This window comes from Polyodon spathula, chromosome 14 (genome assembly GCF_017654505.1).
Source record: "Polyodon spathula isolate WHYD16114869_AA chromosome 14, ASM1765450v1, whole genome shotgun sequence".
NCBI classification, from domain to species: domain Eukaryota; kingdom Metazoa; phylum Chordata; class Actinopteri; order Acipenseriformes; family Polyodontidae; genus Polyodon; species Polyodon spathula.
The window spans coordinates 6,804,486-6,828,378 of record NC_054547.1 but is presented as its reverse complement, the minus strand read 5'-3'; the positions used below and the strand labels follow the sequence as shown (position 1 = coordinate 6,828,378).

The window sequence follows — 23,893 nt, the reverse complement described above, 5'->3', positions numbered from 1 at the left end:
AACTCATGTTAGAGTACATAAGCACAACATGCCACATGATTCTCTTGCCAGCAAGTGACAACCTGGATGCAAATAATAATAACAATGCTATTGGCCAGTGGTGACCTTATCACAAATCTCGTTTAGTTCTGTCGCTGATGTAACCCTAATTAGAAGCGTTGCCTTGTGCTCTTGCTAGGGAAAACTGGTACCCACAATAACGATAAAAGACTAGCAGTAAGACCATGCGGAATCACGGGCTGGCTGGAGATGTGTCTGCCGCTCTGCTTGATTTAGTGCATCAGAAGAAGCGAGTGGGTTTAGTCTTAATTCCTCGCCGTCGCTGTAATCTCTGCAATAGAAGCGATGCAGTGACTAGCGCATCAACTCTGTCCCAGCCATGTGCTTGCGAGAGGGATTTTCAGATTTAGTACTATGAAAGGTGGACACTGATGTGCAAACAAGAGGGTTTAAGAGAGCACGGCGCAAGATGAAGGCACCAATGGTAATACAGTTTTATCAACTCTTTTATGTTAAAATATCGCATTGATTTATAGCTTTCCTAACTGTTGAATACATTCTGTAGCATTAGGACACAAGCTTGCATTGCGTCTTATTTATGTATTTCTTTGTATTCGGTCGCTGTATGTGTTCTTTTTTAAAGTAGATATATTGTTTATTAACCCGAGCTACAAAAGATAATGCTTATCTGATAATAAAAATAAGCTTCGCTTATCATACACCGTACCTGTATATATAAAAGTAGTTAACTAGTTGACAATACGAAAACACATTTTAATAAAATGTATTTGGAAAACCACAGCTGCATATCCAACTGCTATGATTTGCTCAGAAAAACAACAACAACAACAACAATAATAATAATAATAATAATAATAATAATAATAATAATAATAATAATAAATAAATAAACTGTTACTCCTAAAATTGTTTGTACTTTTAAAGCTGTTATGTATGTATTACGCCATTACGTTGTTTAATAATAAAAAAAAAATAAGTGTTCTGTGGCATTGGCAAGGGTGAGTTTCAGTGCATATGAAGCAACCAGTCCCCCACCTGTAATTTACTAGCCTCCACTCATTGTGTGCTTCTGCATGCAGAGAATATGCTTAATGGTGTTAATTGCAGAGTATGTGTTCCAAAGCCTCAATAATGTGGCACAGTTGTTATAGAGTCCCGATTGTAACGCATGACGCTATATTCAGAGTAGAGTTCCCAGTACACTGTTTAGTTAGCCCAAGCTATTTTTGGATACCTCATTGTATTGTCTGTACTTTAAACGTGTGTTTTGTATATTATACATTTGTTATTAATCGCATTACTAAATGTTTTAATGTAAATACACTTATTTTTGTTTTGCAAAATGCATGAATTTCCTTATGGACAATGCCATGATGGTTGTATGGGAAGGTTTACAGTAGTATTGCATATATGCATCTGACATGTTAGATTAAAAAATAAAAATGGGTTGACATATATAGTTTTATTTTTTTTGGGGGGGGGGGGGGGGTGGGGGTGGGGGGGGGGGGTGCATCTGTCAGCTAGATGCAGTTATTATGGTAAGTTTATTTTGTGCAGCCTAAATTTAATTGATCTCCAATTATCTGGTTCACATCACTTGCATGTTAATATACATTCAATTGAAATGCAAAAGGGGTATTTTAATCTATCCACTATTGTTTGTTTTGTTTTATGCTCATATTCTGTGCTTATGTTGAATATGCTTAATAAAACTTAATTTCCTACTCTAACAAATATTTACATTTTGGGGATAAAACTGATATCCGGTCCTTTTCATGTGGTTACATTTCCCTTTAATAAGTGAACTTCAATAAATGGGTAATTTCATATCAATTACACACACATACACTGCAGTGCTCTACATTTAGCCTTTTAAGTCAAAAATGTTAATTGCAGTTCTTTAACAGAATTTTGTTACATTAGCAAATGTATACTTGTAGTTTATTATTTCTTACACTCTAGTATTATGTACAAAAGCTTTTGTTAATTCCACTTATTCAGAAAATATAATTAAAGTATGTATTGTTTAGTAGTCTAGTAATTAGTGTAATTAAACTTATGGATAATTAAAATGCAATATCACTACATGAGCGCAGTAGGGCTTTCTTCTTCCTGTTATTATTATTATGATTGACGCTGTGTTTTTGTTTGTTTTTTCCTTGTCCAGCAGCATGGGGTGGCAGTGTTTTTAGTCATTACCATGTGTACCAGCTTGTTTTTTGTGTACAACAGCAGCTCCCACCAAGCCCCGCATCATCCACAGAGAAAGGAACCAAAGCCCAGGAATATTACCGCTAAGCCACAAAAGATAATCGTAACACCAGCTTTACAGGGATACATCAGCATCATAGATCACAAGGTAAACCCATTAAAAAATTGCAGTGTGTGGCAGTACATGATAATACCGATGTCCTGTTTATCCTGCTTAGACAAGCTGCCTCTGTTGGGAAATTAACAAATAGGGTCCTACTTCTAAATATTGCACCTGGATCTTTTGTTGAGTTTAAAGTACTACAAAATATTAATTATTCTTTGATTTTCCACAAAATGTCATTATCGGTTCATAAATATGAATAAGGCATTGTCCTTTTGCAGTTAAATGTTAATCACATTCTATTATAATCTTTAGAGCATGCACTAATGGAAATGTGCTGAATATAACAGTTAATAAGTAGCATTTGAGTTGTTACACTTCAGTGTTCCATAAGTAATGTATGGATTCTGGTGCACACCTAACTGGCCTCAAGGCATTATCTTACAAGAAATGTAACCCTTTAAGCGACTAGTTTTCATAGTACACATTTACTACATTTTCTTAAAGGACGCTTGACTACTCTTATCTGAAGGTGAGCAATTTTGTAAGGCAGGAGAGGTTTGATCTGTGGCTGCTGTACTGATGCAGGGCTTGAAGATCTTAGGTTCATAACCTTCTTGGTTGAAAAATTTGCAGTACACAACTACAGCAAGTGGGGAAATGTGCTTCGATATGAGACGCTGCACAGGCTTTGTTCCTTAGCACTCAGAAATTCAACCAACCTTTTCATTTTCAAACATTTAACTTACTCCAGGCATCAACAACAACAAAAAATGGCGTTCATACTGAAATCCTTTTAATCTTATGTCCAAGTTTAAACAAATGAATGGTGGTATACTCCAGTTACAGTGTTTTTAGCCCAAACTGTGAGCGGTATTGGGGTTATACTAATACAACTGGAGGAGGAATCACTGGAATCAGTTGTACTGAGCAGCGCAATGTATTGTTTTGTGACAGGCAGAGTGGCACTGTAAAGATTACTTAGATCGGTTGTATAAAAAGACACAAACAGATTGAACTGCTGTGAATTTGCAATAAACTGGGACAAACAGCAGCAGAGGCTCGGGCACGGTTTAATTGCTGTTATGTAATCCAGAGAAGGTGGCGAAATATAAGGATACATTTTGAATTGTTCTGTCAATCATTTTCCGATTGCTGCAATTACATTGGCACATCGTGAGGCAGTGAGTGCAAAAGAGATTCTCCATGTGATGTGTCCAGCTGTCGACTGTGCATTGCATGGGGTTGGTCTAGTTGGATGTAAAATAGATCAAAGCTCATTTGAACCAGGTGGACACCAGGTGCCTAGTGAAACAGGGAAAATCAAGCAACACTGTGTCACAGGTCTTTAAGGACAGGCAAACATTCCAGAAGAAAATAACTGATCAGTCTGTAAGGAGTCAAAGGGACAGTGATCAATAGGGGATGGCTTCAGGGAATATCTGAAACACATGTGTCGATACACTCAATAAACGAGTCTCGGAATATAGGTAGTGAGGTGTATTGACCGGGAAAGTGTGAACTGAGTTAAACAGCTAGATTTTCATTCCCTACCTAATGAAGTAATTTTACTTACTATGTTGGTAGTCAGTAGTCACAGTACAAGATTTTTTTTATTAAAATAAAAACCAAAAACAAACGAACAAGCAAACATAACAAATTAAATAAATAATGTCATCTTTATATCGGTTTTATTTTTCAACTATTTCATTTCTTGCCTGATTTTGTGTGTTCTGTATGAATGTTGCCAAAAATGCTTCTTCAAAGTCTGGTTGTGGGGAAGAGAGGCAGGGAAACATATAAGTGTTGCACTGTGCACTGAAGCCCATAGTTCAAGCATTATGCAATGATGCCCGTGCAACACTGATATGCTTACCCCGCTCATCACTTCTCTACAATTAGCCTTGCAGGAGCAAAACATTACTTAAGCAGAAACAAGAAAATATATAGAACGCATATAATAGGATGGAAATTATGTTTTAATTTTAACTGTAAAATCTCATTTACAGAGTCGTGTCTCAACAAATTACAGAGTGATTACAAACATACACTCAATAAAATCGTTCCATTCAACTTGTCACCATATAGCTTTTGTTTACTGTACATTACAAGTACAAGGTTGCTATAGTAAAATAAATAAATAAATAAATAAAAGATACTCCATTTGTATAGCCCTCTAACACAAATCTTTTTATAGGTGTCTAGAACAATGGTAGTAATGATGCTGTTTTAAATGACAATTAGCAGTGATGAGAGGGGCTGAGTTTCAAAGGTCTGTTCATTGTTATTCTGAACCACGCATTTGTGTACATTAGGATGCCTGGAAGGTCCTTGCCATCAGTATCCATGCAAATGCAGTCTGGACTCCTCATTTCTACAAGAGCTTCATATTTAGCAGAAATGATCATTACACTTAATGTGACAGTTGTTTTTAAAACCTGCATCAATGTTTTTCTGAGGTTCCTAGTTATCCATGATTAATTTTCTCTAATGCCTTCAGAATTCGATACACAACAGATTCCGAGGCAGAAGTGTTAAGTGTGTACACGTGTGTGTGTGTACTTGAAGAAAAGATAATTGATCAAGCTTTTTACATTTTCCCAGTGAATTGTTCGGTTTTTAAAGTCTGTATCTCAAGATGTGTTTTATTTGTATTTATTTTTTTCATGGTCCTTTGTGATTTCTCCTGGTCAGGTCCTAGTGTTAACCAGATTATTGGTTACAACTGTCCAAGATTGATACGCTGATAAAACTTGAAGGACGGCAGACAAGCACAAACTCTTGAGAAAATTCGGTGAGGTAAAGAGTGGTTATTGGATTAATGAAATGTTTCTGCTTTCAGTCTGACTGGCTTTACAGAAACGATTTAATAGTAGCTTAAAGGAAAATTGCAAATGTTGACTAGAACTTGCACTCTTCTTTACTGCACATCTGGAGACAGGATTACTTGTGATATGTTCTATTCTTTTTTAAACCAGAGATCAACCCTGTATTCTTAATCAGCATACAGGTTGTACAAAAAAATGTGAGTTGCCACTGGGGGCAACCAGAGTGGCGTGCCAGCAAATTGGTTTAGAAATTATTCGTAAGTGACACTTCATCATTCCTCAGAGATTACCATTAATTCCTTCAGGTAGGTTGCTAGTGGAAGTATTCTGCAGTCTCCTCATGAACAGAATTTGTGCAGAACTGAATGCAAAAACAGTGTCTGTCGCTGTCTATCTGTCAGTTTTGCTACATAAATAAGTTGTTCTAGAAGAGTCTGAAGTAAGCTAGAACAATCCTGGTTTTAGATGGTCCTTGCTCTGACATCTCCTGTGCCAGACAGCAGTGCTGTGTGTAAAATAATCACAATGCAGCAGGCACGCTAGAGGAAACTCTTAAGGCTGATTGCACAGCTGACTGCGATTTCTCTTGTGTGAGAGATTTGGAAGTAGTGAGCTCCCTCTCCTAAAATGGGCGCAGTGGCTTTTCTCAAATAGTTTTGTAAGAAGAGCTGGTTCAGGAAGCAGATAGAAGATAGAATCCATTTGGGTAGCACTCTGAAATCTGTCTGACAACAAGTGAGAGCTATTGAAGCTATTGAAGCTCTGCAGAGAGCGATACAGCTGGTCACTTCACCCTGATCTCGTTCCTTAGTTGACCTTGACCTGTTTTCTTCCACAGTGAGTCTGTGGGCTTTTTCAATACAGGTTCAGTTTGTGCAGATCCCCAATTTTAATATAATTGCTTCATATGGGAAAGCTTGTCTGTTTCCCCCAATGCCTGGAGAGATACCTGCCTCTTCACAGTCTATTTCAAATGCTGGAGCTTAGTTAGTGCTTGTTGAATACCTAGTGCAGTACATGGAGAGATCCAGGTATTTATTCATCAAGTTTGCTTCAAGGCTAAATCAAAGAAAATGCTAGTATTTAGCAGACCCAGCTATGATATGTGTATCTGTTTTGTATAATGCCAGTGGAAATCCAGTCTGAACCAGATATGAATGTTATCTCCAACCAGGAGAGGCCCAGAAGATATCCACAGGGCACCTGTTGAACTAGCAGAACCCCAGAGACAGCGGAATCTTTCTGGCTAGAACCTGCTTCAGGTGTGCACCCTACGAAGTGTGGCCCTGTTAACAATGCACTGTGCCAGTTTCTTACTGTCATTGAGTCAGGTGTAGAAGTGCTTCGTAGGGTTCAATTTCAATATCGTTGAATGCATTGTTTGAGAAACAGGCCTTTATTGCTGATTGTGAGTTTGTTTTGCTCTGGTCATTGGAAGGTCAGATCTAAATTAAACAGCAACAGGGTGGAGGGTTGGTGCAGGAGAGGAAGGGGAGGAAGGCGAGGAAGGGAAGGGGAGGGAGGGAGGGAGGCGAGGAAGGGGAGGGAGTTGATATCAGTCACCTGTTTGGAAGGAAGCAATTCTATTAACGATATTACTAAGATTTGAAATGTATGCAATTCAATTAGACTCACTAGATAAACAGTGTATTGGGGAGGAATTATGAATATTTTTATTTTCATTTCATGATATTTTAGTAATTTATTTGCCTGTTTATCCTCTACTGTTTAGTGTTACCAAAATAATCTGTGGGTACATTATGTTGCAATGCTAATCTTATGAGTGAGTTGTGTTTTAGTTATTTAACCTCAAAAGGAGGAACTTTGTATGTTTGCTTCTATCTATCTATCTATCTATCTATCTATCTATCTATCTATCTATCTATCTATCTATCTATCTATCTATCTATCTATCTATCTATCTATCTGTCTGTCTGTCTATCTATCTATCTATCTATCTATCTATCTATCTATCTATCTATCTATCTATCTATCTATCTATCTGTCTATCTGTGTGTATTTTCAGAGTGGAGGTTTCTTATCCAGAAAATATAAAACAGTGACATGTTTGACAAGGTAGAAATAAAATTCCAGCATGTAAAAACTACTGGAACACAATTTTTCACCAAGGTCTCATTTGAAGTTTCATAAAACGAAATCAGCTGCCAAGCGAGGTCAGCTTCAGGTCTGCTGCGGCCCACACAGTATTCATTACCATTAAGCACTTGTGTTTCGATTTAAATGAACAAGATCGCTCTCCTAAGGCTGATCATTTGTGGAGAGGTGAGAAAAACATACTTATTGAGACTACACAGATACACAAGCCTCCAGGAGTTTTTGTTTGTTTGTTTCACACAATGCATTGCGTTTCCTGAGTGAATCGTGTATCCAGGCTATCCAGCCATACTCATCCATTTAAGTCTGATTGATGAGTTTATCTTTCAAAGCTGCCATAAAGAATGATTAAGCCATTATTTGCGTTTCTGGTGTAATCTAGCAAACTCTGCATGTTACTATTACTTCCCAGCAGATTAATCATAGCTGCTATGTTGCATGTACACTGTGGCGCCCGTACGGTAAGTATTGACCATATGTGTAGCTGTCTAAATGAACTGTTACTAGTTAATCGTCAGAAGTAAAGCAACAAATAATAATAATATGTCATTGACACCCATTCAGTGGATCTTTATTCAGATTAAGTATAGCTAGAGCACAGTGAAATTATTTAAAATATGGGGCACTAAGTATAGTCTTCCTCTAAACGACTCAACTGGAGGATGTGTTTTACCATTTTCTCAACAGAGCGGTTTCCAAATCTTCAAGACTGTTGTCTGAGTGCCTTAATGTCAATAGATACGTATGAGAAGCCTTTTAATGCACACATTCAGGTAGGAAATTAAGATTGGCTAGCTTGTTCTACCTATGGTACAGTATGTTTTTATACCAGTAACATTCAAAATATAAAGGTTGAGCATAATAGGAATGCTCAATTCAGGCAGACCTGAAATTGTTTTGTTGGTGCATCAGACCTTCAACTGTGCGTGAGAGAATAATTATTCATTCTGTGCACCTATTTGATACTATGCCCGTGCCTGTCTCTGTGGACTGCCAACTGTGCCAAATTAGGGGTAATACAATGTAGCCATGTGTAGTTACAAATGGATAAGAGTTTAGCCTATCCCTCACACATTAAGTGAGGGATGAGCTGGTTATCAGGTCACAGCAACTGAGATGAGTTTTCTGACTGAGGTGCAAGTGAATTTAAAATGCATTGTTGAATTTTCCTGTGCGTTTGGGCAGAAAAGAAAATCACTGCATAATGAAGTAGGGCTATTTGGTACCCAGGTAATGCAAAAAAGCTGGAATCTTGCTCGGAATCATTGAGCTGCTCACCCACGGCTACACTGCATGTGGTTTGGAATGTGAAGCAATCTGAGACAATCATGTGTTGAAGTAGAACTCAAACAAGGGCAGGATATTGCAGAGACAATCTCTCGGATTGAAAACGCTTGTGTGAAAGTCATATTTAATCATGTTTTTTATATGGTATTTTGGAAGAAAAATTTTACTACCCCCAGCTGGTAATGGACCTCCATCTCCAGGCCTTAAAGATTGGTTATTAGCTGTAATTATCAGAGCTTATTATTATTATTATTATTATTATTATTATTATTATTATTATTATTATTATTATTATTATTTTTTATTGTTTTACACTGGTGGTTGTATCCTGGATACATCTGCAGGTTTAGTGTCACAGCTAAGCAAAGGGGGTATTTTTAATAGTTTCAACCTGAGGCCATATCATTAACTTGTGAATTATTTGAGGAACTACTATAATAATGTTTATATAGTCTGGGAAAGTTGACTTCATATCTGTCAACAGAAACCAAAGCCAAAAATAAACTGTAATGCTTCTGCAATATCCTGACTGACATTTGTCACTGCAAACACAGTTCAGTACTACTATGCCTGTTTTTTTTTTTTTTTTTTTTTTTTTAAGAGAGTGTATGAGCTAGAACTTGAGCTAGAACCTTGCCTTTAGCTAATGGGGTATGACACAAAACATCACTCAGCTGATTATATTATTATACTGCTGTTTACTCTTTATTATAGGAATATATATATATATATATATATATATATATATATATATATATATATATATATATATATATATATATATATATATATATAACCTTAAAGGAATAAGCCCCCAACACACAGCTCATAGCACTGACCTATATATCTGCTGTTCCTCATCTCCCGGTTGTGTTAACATCCCTTCCTACCTTCTATGCAATCCCTCAAGTCTTTCTTTCTCCTCTGATTACTTTTGATATCAATCATCCTTGCAAGATACAGGGTGGCATTCAGTTTTCAGTAAGAAAATATGGAAAAGTGCCTTGTTTTCTGGATTCACTGGAATATAGAAATAAGATTCCCATACAGTACATACCAAAGAGGCCACCTTCCACAAGTGATCACATGGCTCTTTCATCTCGCTGGCGCAGGTGGATCAAGAGATTAATGGGGTGAGGTGCCACAGTTATCTTCCACTGAATTACAAATCACTGGCAACTTCCACTTTAATAAAGAGATGATCTGTATATTGATGTTGAGACCATTTTAATGCATTTATGGGAATTGGTAAATTAAATATTCTACCAAGTTACCAAGGCTTTAAAAAGAAGATCAATTGCAGCTTGTCTGCATGTTGTGAATCTTGGCACCCTAAATGGGTTTTCTGGAGTTCATACAGTCAATGCAAAGGCAGACCAATTGGGCTTTGCTCTAAAATCCCAAGTTATGATTATAAATCCCAGGACTTACAGTGGGAGCTGTCAGCTGAATGGACAGACTATCAAGGAGCTGGCTGGCTGCCAGAATCAATCTGACTGTTGTCTGTAGACAAGAGATGCTACTGTAGCTTCAAAATGCCTGTTTTTTTTTTTTTTTCACTCGTTGCTAAGGTCTGTTTCTTCCTCAGATAATACTCTCTTTTAACAAGACTGATATGACCAAAACATCTGTCTGTATAAAGAGAGAGCAGAAATAGGTGTAACAGAGAATACACCGAAATGCAATTCAAAAGCCTTTTCTTCATACACAGTGGTGCCTGAAATCCTTTTTAAAGAAATATGCCATTCAGGCATGGGCATTGTTAAGTAATGCAGCATATAATAGTTTGCAGTCATTTAATATGACTAATAGGAGCTTCAGTAAGTTCTGCCAGCGCTATAGATATTTTTTTATTATTATTTCTGCTGTTCCAAGAGCAAGCCTGCAGCTTTTTACAAAATAAACTGTCTAGACATTCCCTCCGTGTTTGGGGTATGGGGTTACTGGAGTGATCTTTTAAGTGCTAGCAGCTCGACAGGACTGCAGCTTCACAAGCTAACCACAGCTCTCCTGCCTAACGCTCACAGCCACAGAGTGAACTTTTGCATTTCAGTATACAGTATGCATGGGTAGAAAGTGGGTATGGGCAGAAAGTGGGTAAACTTCCCAATTGTCATGCAGTGTAAGAAATCACAATGTCTACAGGGTTCTTCTCAGGAGTAAAGAGGAAATCACAATCAAAGGCTACAGGCTATGTAGACGATTAACCCCCTGATCACTTTAAGATACTGGATTTCAGTTGGGGGATTTTCTAAATAATGCTGCATATTTATAATGGCAGGTGATTTCTATAAAGGTCTGCTATACATTTATAAAACCTGCAAGCACTTCCCTGAGAAATTAGAGAGCTCAGAAACACTGATAACTGATATTAATACTACAACGTCCAAACATGGACAATGAAAATCTCTTGTGTACAGCCATTGTTTTTTTTTTTTTTTTAGAACCTCTTAGAATATCAATGAATAGAATTCTATTAGTAGGAAGAGTATAATTCTATAAAGCGATTGGAAGAACTTTGCAGAGTAATGAAGAGGCCTCTGTGTCATAAGGGCTAAAAGGTTAGGGCCCCTGAAGAACCAGGGTACTCAAAGCAACAAAAGTTAGTGGAGTGCAATCTAGAGAATGCCAGGAGGATACAGCTGAGGACACAGCACAAGTCACTGAGTTAATGGCATGCCATGCAATCGTAGAGAGCCCTATTCCAGTGGTTCCCGTAAAGTGGTTGTTCTTCACTCTAGTATCCTTGATGGTGAATAAGGTTCTAATGCATTAATACATTATGTTTTCAATCAAGTGGAAAGATAAAAGCATGTTTGTGCATAAGACATGTAATGGTTTGAAACTAACAGGAACACTCATGAGGATTGTGATTGTTCTCCCTTTTTACTGTTCTCCAATTTTACTGTCATTTTAATTGCCTTTTTTTACCTGTGATGAAACATCTTTCAAAGGAGTTGTTTTATATCATTCTAAACTGTATATAGGAAAGAAAAAGCAACAGAGGTCAGTATCTGGGAGCAAACAATGAAGCTGCATCAGAAAGGTATGGTTGTTACACGCATGAAAAAGCTGTTGAAAATGTTTATGTTTTACTGAATTTTTATGTTTTACACTGAGTCAAACAAAAATCCCTCTGGAAAGCTAAAGAAAACACCCTCTCTGGTACGGAAAACAATTCCTTTACTCAGCACTGATTTTAAAATGAAGGGATTTCACTGATCGTCAACTTAGAGGGGTTCAGTTATAGACCCCCAGGTGGCAGCTTCGAACCATTGTCTCTTCATGTCGGAACCTATAATTCTTCTCGTGCTGAGCAGTTTTGCTAAACACAACCCATAGCCAATTTTAATGTAGGGATTCTGAGTCACTTTGAGATGTAAAATGTGAGTGACACATTCACTGACTCATCTCATGGAAGCAGCATCAAGGGAGAAGTTTCTGACTTTCAAAAAGAACCAAATATTGAAATGCCTTTCATGTTGCTTCAGCTGCAAGCTGGTTATCTTTTCACAGTCTGGCTTCTCTTTCACTGTAAGCAGAAGAAGGTATTCTTTTTTTCCCAGCATTTTTTCTCATTCACAAAGCTTTAACTTGTGAGTTATTAAAGACTCTGACAAATTATTTAAAGGTCTGCCAGTGTTTTAAGTTGTTCTTTTGACTGTACCGTGTAAAGCACCTGTGGCCAAGGTTAAAGCAAATTAAATACGTACGCTACAGAGTGTAAATGAAATACACTAATGAACAACGGGTACACCATTTTACTAAACAATGCAGATAGATATTGTTATGCTTTGTAGATTTTTTTTCACTGTTGACCAATGCTTTTGTATTAATATTTACATTTAGAAGCAGGGCTCAAATCCTACAGAATAGTAGCAGATGTGTTGGTTTGATCAGCACACCTCTACACCCAGGGTCCGTTTTTTAATATTCCAAATTCAGAGCTGAATTGACTCATGAGCTTCATTCCTCAAGGACCTTAAGCGTTAGGCACAGTGCATAAAACTCCTCACTCTACTGGGAGGGTTAAGGGTTGAAACGCATTAAAAAGTCAATGAGAGGAGGCTTCTGAGTCGCTGTTTGCAATATTTATGACTTGGAGATTTTCTTACAGCTCTGAAAGAGAGCAATGAAGATTTTTTTTTCCCCTCTTGCCGTTGCTGTGATCTCAGACTTCAACAAATAGGGGCATGCAATCTTTGTTAAGCAGTGGGAAGGCAGGAGGACAAAAACAGCTGTAGCTCAGCGATCCATTAGCAAACATGCTAAGGAATAGGGTTAATGCATTTATCTTGAGTTATTGAAATTAAACCTCACATGAGGTTCGGGTACCTTTGTCTCCATTGCCTTTAACCTCATTTGCTCCCCATGCAGTTCCATCAACCATGTTGTCAGGGAAGCTAGTTCCCCTTGCAGCCTTTTGGCTGGGATAGTTTATCATAGCCGTCCATGAGTGCTAATACGAAATAGACATGTAAATACTGCAGTAGGAACAGTAACTGTGTAAAACACATCAAGCATCTTTAACTATATTATTAGGTCTCAAAACAGACGCGCACTCATTACACCGAACAGGAATACAGTTTTATAACTCAACTGGGTATATTATTCATTTGAAACAGCTTGACTGTGCACCATTTTTTGTTACAGCATTTCAGTCTGCTTGCATGGAGATTAAAGCTTAAATTGACTGCAGTTGAAGGTTTTCCTTCACTCCTAGTCTATTTGAAATTTGAACAACAACGAAAAAAGCTCTTAAGCCTCACGCAGTCACAGGAATTCTCCAGAGAGACTTTGTATCACACTGAAACACATCTCAGACCATCCCATTTTACTGAGGAATCTCAGTTTGACTGGGTAGTGTGATGATGCTTAGATCTGTAGGGCTACATGCAAGTCCTCTCATGCTTGTATATGCTCTGAAATTTCCGATACTTTCCGTTATCTTAAGGTTATTTTTTTATAACTGATGATTCATTGTGGACCAAGTTGTTTCTTACAAGTTACGTTAGAAGGCTCAATTCTAAATCTTTTAGATTGTTAGATAAAAAGAATACAGTGTATAGTATGTGTATAGACTACTGTTGGACGCAAACCCTAAACACTTCCAAGTTCTGTATTAAAATATGAAGTGTTACCCAGAGGTGGTTTGAGCTATAGTACAGGAACACAGTCTTTCTTCTATTATGCTGAATTTCGCTAAGAGCAACCAATCAATCAATCGTCGACCCAACAGCTAAAAGCAACTTGTTGAAAATCATTGCAGTCATGGCTGCTGCAAACTGAAATGAGTGACGAACAAAAACTGTTGCTACCCCGCTTGGGAACAACCAGTTTAACTAACTTAACTCTTAAGTTATACAATGAGGATGAAAGCCCCAGTAAACTATGCAAGTAAGCAGGCGTTTTCCCAATTAAGGTACACATACAGCCCTTATCATCTTCACCTGCACTGCGGTGACATTCAATTTGACATTCTAAAGACTATCCAGGATAAAATAGTGCCAGGAAAATGAGGCGGTTCATATAAAAATGCTCTTTTGTTTTTGATTGAATCTTATCCTCATAAGTCTTGCTCTATGAAACATCAATTCTCAGAGTTCACTGATTTACCAGTAAGTAATTATGTTGCCCTCCATGAAGACAGCTGCCTTTATTATAGAATACCAAACTTGTTCCTGGGCAAAAGGTCCTGACAACTACTGGATGTGAAACTATGTGAAAAAAAAAATATATTACACAGATTCTAAGACAACCAAAATACAACCCCCCATCTCTGAATCAATAAAATACCAGAAAGCACTTTAGCAGAGAGTGCTAAAAAAATGTGTAACTAAACTTGTGGGTAACTGAAGGTCCAGGGAGAACAACTGGGTTGTCATGTTGGGGGCTGGATTACATTTCTATTCCATAGTACTGTGTGTGCAACCATTTGGAGTGTAAAAACACTGCACTATACTGTACGGCACATTATCAAGATTGAGATTCTATAGGGAACTTGGATATAAAGACCTCTTTTAGCAATTTGCAACAGAAAAATAGCACTATGTAATGAAGTGCATTTTCTTTTCTTTGTTCCAGCCTCTGAAAATGCATTGTAGTAGCTGTGCACTGGTAACAAGCTCTGGACATCTTATTGGGAGCAACCGTGGAGCCGAGATAGACCAGACCGAATGTGTCCTCCGAATGAATGACGCGCCGACAAGCAACTACAGGAAAGACGTGGGTCAGAAGACCAGCCTGCGAGTCATTGCACATTCCAGCATGCAGCGGATAGCACAGAACCACAACGAGCTTTTAAACATGAGTCAGGACTCGCTGTTCATTTTCTGGGGACCCAGTAACTATATGAGGCGGGACGGGAAGGGTCTGGTCTACAACAACCTGCAGGTGATAAAGCAGATGCTGCCCAAGCTGAAAGTGGCCATCATATCACGACAGAAGATGCAGCAGTTAGACGAACTCTTCAAAAAAGAAACTGGCAAGGACAGGTATGCATTTATTGTTGTAGTTTTTGTCTAATTATCAAGCTACATTTGTCTTATTGTTTTATCTATTTTTTTTTCTTAACACACATATTAAACTTTATGCCAGGCAGAATTGTTAATTAATTTCTTAGTTACCTTTACAAGGAACTTATCCTTTTACCTAGCAGTTTATCTTCACTACAGTACAGTCAACCTTCACATCAGGTTTTGTACCCTATGGATTTAGGGATGCAGAGGCCAGCAGGTTCACACTAGAGGTATTAGGAAGTCCAGGTGTTAAGGGATCTTTTTTTTTCATTGTTAATCATGATAGTCGTCAGAGACAGAGGGAAGTGGGTTTAACTGATCTGTATAATACCTTCTTATTAGCCAGTGAAGCTCTTGATAGAGATCTTTGAAGACCAACTTCTAATGATTCATATCCAGCCAGAGTCTAGGTACGTGCTGGCTAATAAGTGTTCAAGCTCAAGTCACCAACCTTGACACAGACTTGACTTCCAAAGCACATTTATGTTCTATAAATTGTCTGAAAGAATTATGCCACAAACTTCAAGTCAAGTGCAACCCAGGCTGAGTTACTGTAACATGTTTCAATGGGAGAATCAGATCAGCTTGTGTCTTCAGTGGACCTGCTCCAGTCTAAATAGGCTCAATTTTTATTTAGGTACGATGAACCGAGAAAGCATTATGGTTCCTACAAAAAAAACCAAAAAAAAACAATGAGGCAAATAATGTAGACTCTGCAAACCTTGAATCTATTCTGTAGAACAAGCATCCCATACAGTATGAAGTGTGGTTATTATCAAGTCCCTACTGTACAGTGCAGAGAATGTTAGTATAATTATGTGTCAGAATCCTTTCTAAGCTCACAGCTGTGTTGTGTTCAAAACTCCAAGCCAATTAAATGATACGTTGGTGGCAGATGGGGATTGGTTGTTACAGGTGACATTATCAAAGAATGAGAGGATAATGTGACCATTGGAAATTGGGCCAGTTCTGCTTTGCTTCTGAATGTTCTGTAATGTTTGCTTTGTCTGGACAATTATACATTATTCCTATAAAATATGTGTAAACCACAAACATCCCTCTGGCAGTTAGCGTCTCTGTATTTAACCCTTCTGATTTAATTATTGTATTACCCTGTGGTAGCGGATAGAGGCACTGCAATACTTGCATTAGCTAGGTTTGTGGAAATTGATATACAGAATTTAAAAAATGGTAATGATTAAACATGTTTACCTTTGGCTTGCACTATGATTGTGGAGCCCTTTTTAACAGTGTGCTGTAATGATAGTTTGATAAGGTCAAAAAAGGATGCTATAAATCACACTTTGTGTAATTACACCCGTTATGTTATTTTCCTTTTAAAATTACATTTATTTTTATATTGTGTGCCCCTTGAACTGGAATATTCAGCTTGTATGAAGGGGCATGTTACACACAAATTTAGGAAAAGTAGAAATCCAGCCCTGCGGTCTCTCTAGAAGACAATACTAAGGGAACGTTTGCAATTTATTTTTGTGTATGATGACATTTTAAAATGTGGTTATGTTCCATAGTGGAATGGATTTTATGGTTTGATGAAAACTAATCTGCCATTAACAATGAGAATCCAACCATTTTATCTATCGGAAAACAACCAGTGAACATTGGAAGTGGCTTAGAGCAGACAATCAGTGAGGCTTATAATAGCGCAGTCCAAAATACAGCTCTGTAACTAGTGGGCTGATTTTTCTTGGAGTGGAAATGGCTAATGAAGTCTTCTCAATACAGGTTGAATGAGCACACAGGGCTTATAATGGAGATAACCTATTTCAGCCCTCTCTTGCAGCAGAAACCCAATGCGAGAGACTGATGAGCAGTCGCTGGTGTAATTGTCCAGGCTTTTCGAGCTGATGGGTCTTTAAGTGGCACTCTGGATCTGTTCGGGCTGATCAAAAGAATCTCACTGACAAAAAAAACTAAAAAAAAAATCAAAGCAGTACAAACCTGAATGACTAAATGATGGGGTTCAAATGTTGTCTTTTCCTGAGGAATAATAATATACTATATATATATATATATATATATATATATATAATATTAATTATGATATATATATATATATATAGATATATTATATATATATCTATATATATATATATATATATATATATATATATATATATATATATATATATATATATATATATATATATATATATATATATATATATATATATATATATATATATATATACATATATATAATATATACAGCAGTTGGTTGCCAGCAGTGGTCTAGTGGTTACAGAAACAGGCTTGCAACCAGCAAGTCCTCAGTTCAAATCCCAGCTCAGCCACTGACTCATTGTGTCACCCTGAGCAAGTCGCATAACCTCCTTGTGCTCTGTCTTTCGGATGAGATGTTGTTGTAAATGACTCTGCAGCTGATGCATAGTTCACACACCCTAGTCTTGTATCTTGTAAAGTGCTTGGTGATGGTGGTCCACTATGAAAGGTGCTGTATAAAGATTATTATTATTAATGACTTTGCTCCTTTTCTGAAGTATAGATGTCACTCTGTGGTGCTGCATTGGGCTCCTAGAAGCTTGTGCTCTTAAGAATTTGATCATGGACTCATTAGATTTGTACCAGAGCAGCTCTAACCCTGCGATCCCCAAACTGTCAATTTATTCTTGTACATCCTGGCAATTAAAGCCTGACCTCATACATTGGTTAGCTGTGCTGTGTTTTATGCAACTTCTATAAACCTGTGACCTAACAAGCTCTTTTTTCTTGTTGTTAGACACAGTTACACTATAAGACAATCCTCTCTGCATCCCGATGTGGCCACCGAGTTGGTATTGCAGACAGTTGTCTTTGAAAGAGCGTTATTTCTACTGGATATTTTTAGACTGCTTATTATAAACACAGTCAGAATGTATTATTAGACCTTGGTAAAGCTATTTGTGATTTGGAGGCAGTATTCTTTCTTCTTTAGGTTTTTTTTTTTGTGTCAGTATTGCAACTTGCAATTTATACTTGACCAGAACACAACTCCTGTAATTTTCAACTAAGAATTCCCCTCACCTAAAGAGTTAAAAATCAACCATCTGTTGAATGTGTGTTGTAAAAAGACAGCAAATAAAACAGACTTAATGATTGTACAAACTGCAGCTGTACAAATTGCTGTGAATGAATAATTAAGGATAATTTAGTTGGGACTAGGAAAATGTGACTTAGAAGCAAATATCGCAGTAATTAGATAATAGCAATAGAAACAGAATAACTTCAGAAAGAATATTAACTTGGAGATTATAAATGTGATTGCAGTGAAGCAGAGATGTCCTCGACTGCAATTTACAGCCAATCAGAGAAGTGTAATCAATGTAGTGTCAGTTCATCCTGTGAAGTCTTTTTTTTTGTACGATTCTACTTAAATGATGCATGAGTCCCTTTGTTACCTTGTATTAAATTAAAAAGTAATAAGTGATTGGTTAACACTTTTTCAAGCCACATGATTTCAGTTTTGCTTCATTATTGTAAAATGATATTAAATATTTAATTATGCGGTAGGTATTACCTGGACATGAACAAACCGCAAACGTGGACACAACATTAGGATAGAAGTCAAGTTCCATTCCACTGCCTCATTTTGCCTGAGATATTTATTTTAATGTAAAAAATCTAAATCTAAAATTAAATCTCAGATATGGGCCATGATCAAGTAACTCAGAGTCCTGTCTATAATGAAGAAACCTAAAAGGGCAAACATGCATTTTATATATCACTTTTAGATGCAGTCAGCACCTAAAATAGTCTGATATTTTGTCATTGTGGTGGCAGAAGCTTTGTAAAATTACAAACGGGTTATTTGTAAAGTCTCGTTGTATAACAGTATCTTTTTTTATCTGTCTGTTATTCTAATATTGCATTACTTTCTATTTACACCACTTGGTATCATTGTGTTAAACCTGTTTATCCAGTTGTTTTTGTGTTACATTATACAATTTGATCTGTTGTAAAACTAAAAATCTTAAGCCATTTATGTTTTTCATTCAAATATTTTACATTTGTATACACTGCTGTAAGTAAACTGTAATTGATATGAAGGATTTCCCTGGTGTTTGGTCATGTGTTTGAGCCATTGGTTTTACATTTTGGTTTACCAGCATGTGTTCATGAAACATTTTGTTAATCAGCTGACCCCTTTTCTTTCAGGAGGATTTCAAACTCTTGGCTCAGCACAGGCTGGTTCACCATGACAATAGCCCTGGAGCTGTGCGACAGAATAAATGTCTATGGTATGGTTTCACCTGACTTCTGCAGGTAGGAGCTCATATTTATATATGGGATACAACTTGTGACAAAACATGACTGTTTTTTTTTGTTTGTTTTTTTTATAAACCTGCCAGATTTATATTAGTCTTTCTTGATTCTGGCAGGTATCCAGAATCTCAAAATCACTACCACAACATATACAGAATAAAAAAAATAAAGAAAAAGAAAAACCTATACATAGATAAATAGAATTCCAATGTGGTCTAGAGACATACATAAAACAGAAGTTATGATGAGTCACAGGTCTTGTTCAGGTGTTTCTTCATTGTACAGAGACTTACCAAGTTTGCACCAAAGTCCCAGCACCTGTTTGTGTGGCAAGTAGGGTTTGGAAAAATCTGTTTTGTACAAATTAACAAGTTAGACATTGACAAACTGTTTTTGTAATCTTTAATGTACTTGTATTCCACCCCAGGCAGCCTCCTCCTCTTTCAGTACCTTATCATTACTACGAGCCTTCAGGACCCGATGAATGCACAATGTACCTCTCACACGAACGGGGGCGCAAGGGCAGCCATCACCGTTTCATCACAGAGAAGCGAGTTTTTGCCAAATGGGCACAGACTTTCAATATTCACTTTTACCAGCCAAACTGGAGCCCGAAATCTGACAACCAGACGGTAATTCAGACAGTAATTGTGCCAACTTCATGAAGGACACTCGGCTGCGTTATCGCTTTGTATCCCTCTAACAACAGAAATGCCACTGGATTGTGTGAATGGGAGCTCTCACACAATGCCCCATCTGTGTTTTTACTAATCTGTCAAGCTCATTCTCTAATCAGATGACATTTGAAAAAAAAAAAATTTTTATGGAAATTCATGGGACTGAAATATACAGATGAACTCAATTCCACATCTATTTGGCCTTTGGAACCAGTTTGTTTTTGTATAATTTCACATCTTTCAATTGGAATCTTTTAGACCATGTAACGTTGTTGTTTTTTTCAACCAAGAAGCAAAATAGATGTAATTAGTTTGCAGGTGATTAATGGTGCTCAATTTATTACCCTTTTAGGCTGTCTGCACCAATATAGCCATTTGATGTATTACAGCTGTGAGGATACTTGTTTTGCTTATTGTGTAACTGCCTTTGCGAAGTGATATATATCCCCAGGGTTAAAATAATTTAAAAAAATCGCAAGGAGGGTCTATCATCCTCTTTTCTGGTGAGAGTCGGGTCTCAAGTCAGTGCCTGCAACTGCCGAAAATAGTTTCCACCACACAAAAAAATAGCTCAATTATGTATGCTAATAATTGTCCAAATTTTAAGTACACACTAAAAAAAAGGGAAAGTGAGATTCAAATTCTGCACATAACATATGAATATGAACCATGGAGCCCTTTTCTGAAAATTGGGTTTAACATTTTTGTTTAGGTTTGTTGCTCATAAGGGACAGAAGAAAGGCACAGAGGTGAGCCTCACACCAGCCCAGTTTAGCATTCTGATCATTTACCAATTTGCTGCTTGCAGAGATGGCAATGTAATTTAACAAGTTATCTTTTTCATGGTCACGAGGATTCAAACTGAATAAAAATCTCTCCCCTGGGTTGTTGAATGGTGTAGTTAGGATACATACCATTTGTATGGGGAGGGATTATGCCATACTAATAAGAGGTGAGAGGCACCAGGCATGGCTAGATAGCAAAATGCTTTTATCCAGCTGCCAAATACATATGTAAAATGTATAATGAGGTGAAATGATGCCCACAAACTTAATTACCTCAGTTAAGCAACCTGAGCATGGCATACAAGCAAATTCATGGATCTTATGAATATACAACATGGAAGCAAACAATAAGTTCAACCAGCAGAGAAATCGCATACTGGTAAGTGGTGAATTTGGACATAGCATGTGCTGTCACTTCATAGGTCATCATGATGACCCTGGAAATGTTCAAAGAACATGAAACGTAGCCAATTCTAGAAAAAGGGCATCCCCCATAGATTCCTTACGTGCAACAAACGAACGTAAAATGGCATTTTCATCTTGCATTTCTGGCACGGAGGGTGCAATATATACTTTATAGATATTCATAAAGACACATCAATTTGGCACTTCAAGCAGTGTGATTAATGGGGCAGCAAACCACTGTCAAAACACATGCTGTGCAATGCAAAGGAGGAAATAAGTTTTCAATTACTTACATATAGGAGTTCCCTGCAATTCCATATGCTCTGAGCTTTCAGAACCAAACACATAATTAACGAGTCAACAAAAATGAAATGTCATGTAAATACTGTAGATTAATGAGACTCCAGTCAAATGATAAACGATCTGCCAGGCTTTCGTGTCTGCTCTTTTATTAAACAAATTCTACCTAATAAATGAGAGCAACACCATTCATATCCACCATTAGGGAACATTCACAGCAGTTACATTACACTCCTGTTGGTAGATATATAATCTGAACCATGCCGTCATAATAAAACAAATGCTGATAGCAGCTGTAAAAAAGAGAATTACAATTTTACTAAAAGCATAAAAAACAAAGCCTATTCAAGGCATTACTGTCATGGTAGTTACGATCTGTACTCCAAACAAATCACTTGTTTGAATAGGTTCTGCCCAAATGTATTTGGAATGGAGATCTAAAAGGTGCAGCACTTAGAAAAATAAATGCGAACACATGTCAATGCTAAAAAGCAATAAAACAAAATGCAATATTGTGTTGGGCTTTAGGAAGATATGCAATTACTAGTGTGTTCATAAGATGTTAAGAATGTTTTATTCCTTAAATGCCAGCTTTCATCTAGGGTCAAAGTAGATAATGTTTGATCTAATTACATGTGTTGATTGCTAAATATGGTCCTATATTTAAGTAAGGACTATTTTTCATCTATTTGTTTTATATGAACACAATAGTAAATGCACAAGTACACATCTTGCTTCCTAAAGTCCAAGCCTAGAGATAACTTTTCATGGGTGAGTCTAAAAATAAACCCTAAGGCAAAATTATATTGAATTCCTCTATTACTCATAGTTTCTGTAGGTCCTGTCTGGACTTTTTAATAAAAGTTCCTACTCATCATTCAAGGAGTGGGCTACATTCCAATTGCCGTGGGAAAAAAAAACAAGGTTACCCAATCAGGCAGGTTTTGTTATTTCATCATACTGCAACTTTAGGATCAGAAATCCATATATTTATCTTTTGTTAAAAATTAAACTCTATATAATTATTATTATTTATTTATTAGTAGATGCCCTTACCCAGGGTGACTTCAGTTGTATACAAATAATACATATCAAGAATTACATTACAATTAAGAGCAAGATACGAAATACAGGGGCTTCAATCAAATGCAAAACAAAACACAGTATGATTTGCTATCGGGGCAGTTCAAGAGCAGATAACAGTGTTTATAGTTACATCAGGGTTAGATACAAGTGCAAGTGAAATACAAAATACTACAGATTGGGTTCAGCGCAGGATTAAATACAGTAAAATAGGGAGCAGATAAGTGCGCGTTAAAGTGTATTAAAGGCAGAGTGCTGTATTGTCCAGAAGGGAAGAGTTGAGTTTTCCAGGTGTTATCTGAAGAGGTGTGTCTTGAGGAGGCGACGGAAGGCGGTCAGGGACTGGGCAGTCCTGACATCCGTTAGGGTGGTCGTTTCACCACTGCGGAGGGTGGAGAAGGAGCGGGCTCTGGAGGCAGGGGAGAGTATATACAGTAATCCCTTGCCAACCGATGGGGTGGCAAAACCACAGTTGTAAATACTAGAGCTTAGAAATAGGGGGTTAGGTTCTCCATGGCCGCGGTTACACTTATCAAAGCCTATCTAAGCTGCATTTTCCTTCACTAAACACAAAGGAAAAACACAATAACAAAAAACAATGCAAATACTATAACACACTGGGCAATGTAAAAAGTAATAAAATTATAACATAATAAAATGTAATGTTTTATTTACCTTGAATCTTTAGAGTTCAAGGCCAAGTTGTTGTTGACTGGTGACAATTACGCTAAGTTAACATGGAGCAACGAGACCGCATGCGCATATTACTATGACTAGTACAAGAGACAAAGCTAGAGATGATGCTGGTACTGGTAGCGGGAGATACACAAGATGGCGTGGAATGTTTCCGTGCAAAACCACATATACACAAATCTTTATGCCGCTGTTGGCAAATTGGTATACAAAAGGAAAACCGTGTATACATGAATTCCGCGGTTGGCGAGGGAGTACTGTATATACATACATATATGCGCTCATTTTGTGCCTTGTAGAATTTCTTTACACGTTTTTTTTGCTGCTGTATATTGCAATCAGATTGTCAGTTTTGTTGTTGTTGTTGTTGTTGTTTTTTTAACTAATAAGTTAATAAGATATCCCAGTCATTTTCTAAATGTAATTTCTAATGCTTTGAGGTATCAAGGGTTTTCTTTTCCAGTCGGGACTAATTCAAGGATGCTGCACTCAAGTTGGTTAAATTGTTTAGTTTTGTGTCAGGTGGAGGAGAGAATGGAAAGGAAATGCAATCATAAGGTAAGTAAGCAATAAGAAAGCTCAG

At 37.1% G+C, this 23,893-nt stretch overlaps 1 protein-coding gene across 2 annotated transcripts; it reads left to right on the top strand.

Annotated features, from left to right (window-relative positions):
- The first annotated feature begins 296 nt into the window (after window positions 1–296).
- LOC121326517 (alpha-N-acetylgalactosaminide alpha-2,6-sialyltransferase 5-like) lies at window positions 297–22,596 on the top strand. Of its 2 annotated transcripts, none has more exons than XM_041269840.1 (5): window positions 297–484; window positions 2,192–2,380; window positions 14,650–15,059; window positions 19,260–19,367; window positions 19,795–22,596. In XM_041269840.1, exons 1-5 carry the CDS (start codon window positions 470–472, stop codon window positions 20,030–20,032), a joined length of 960 nt encoding a protein of 319 aa, XP_041125774.1. In that variant the 5' UTR covers window positions 297–469; the 3' UTR covers window positions 20,033–22,596. The 2 variants fall into 2 exon arrangements, with proteins under 2 accessions (XP_041125774.1, XP_041125773.1); XM_041269839.1 differs by having other exon boundaries at window positions 2,189–2,380.
- Window positions 22,597–23,893: the final 1,297 nt, after the last annotated feature.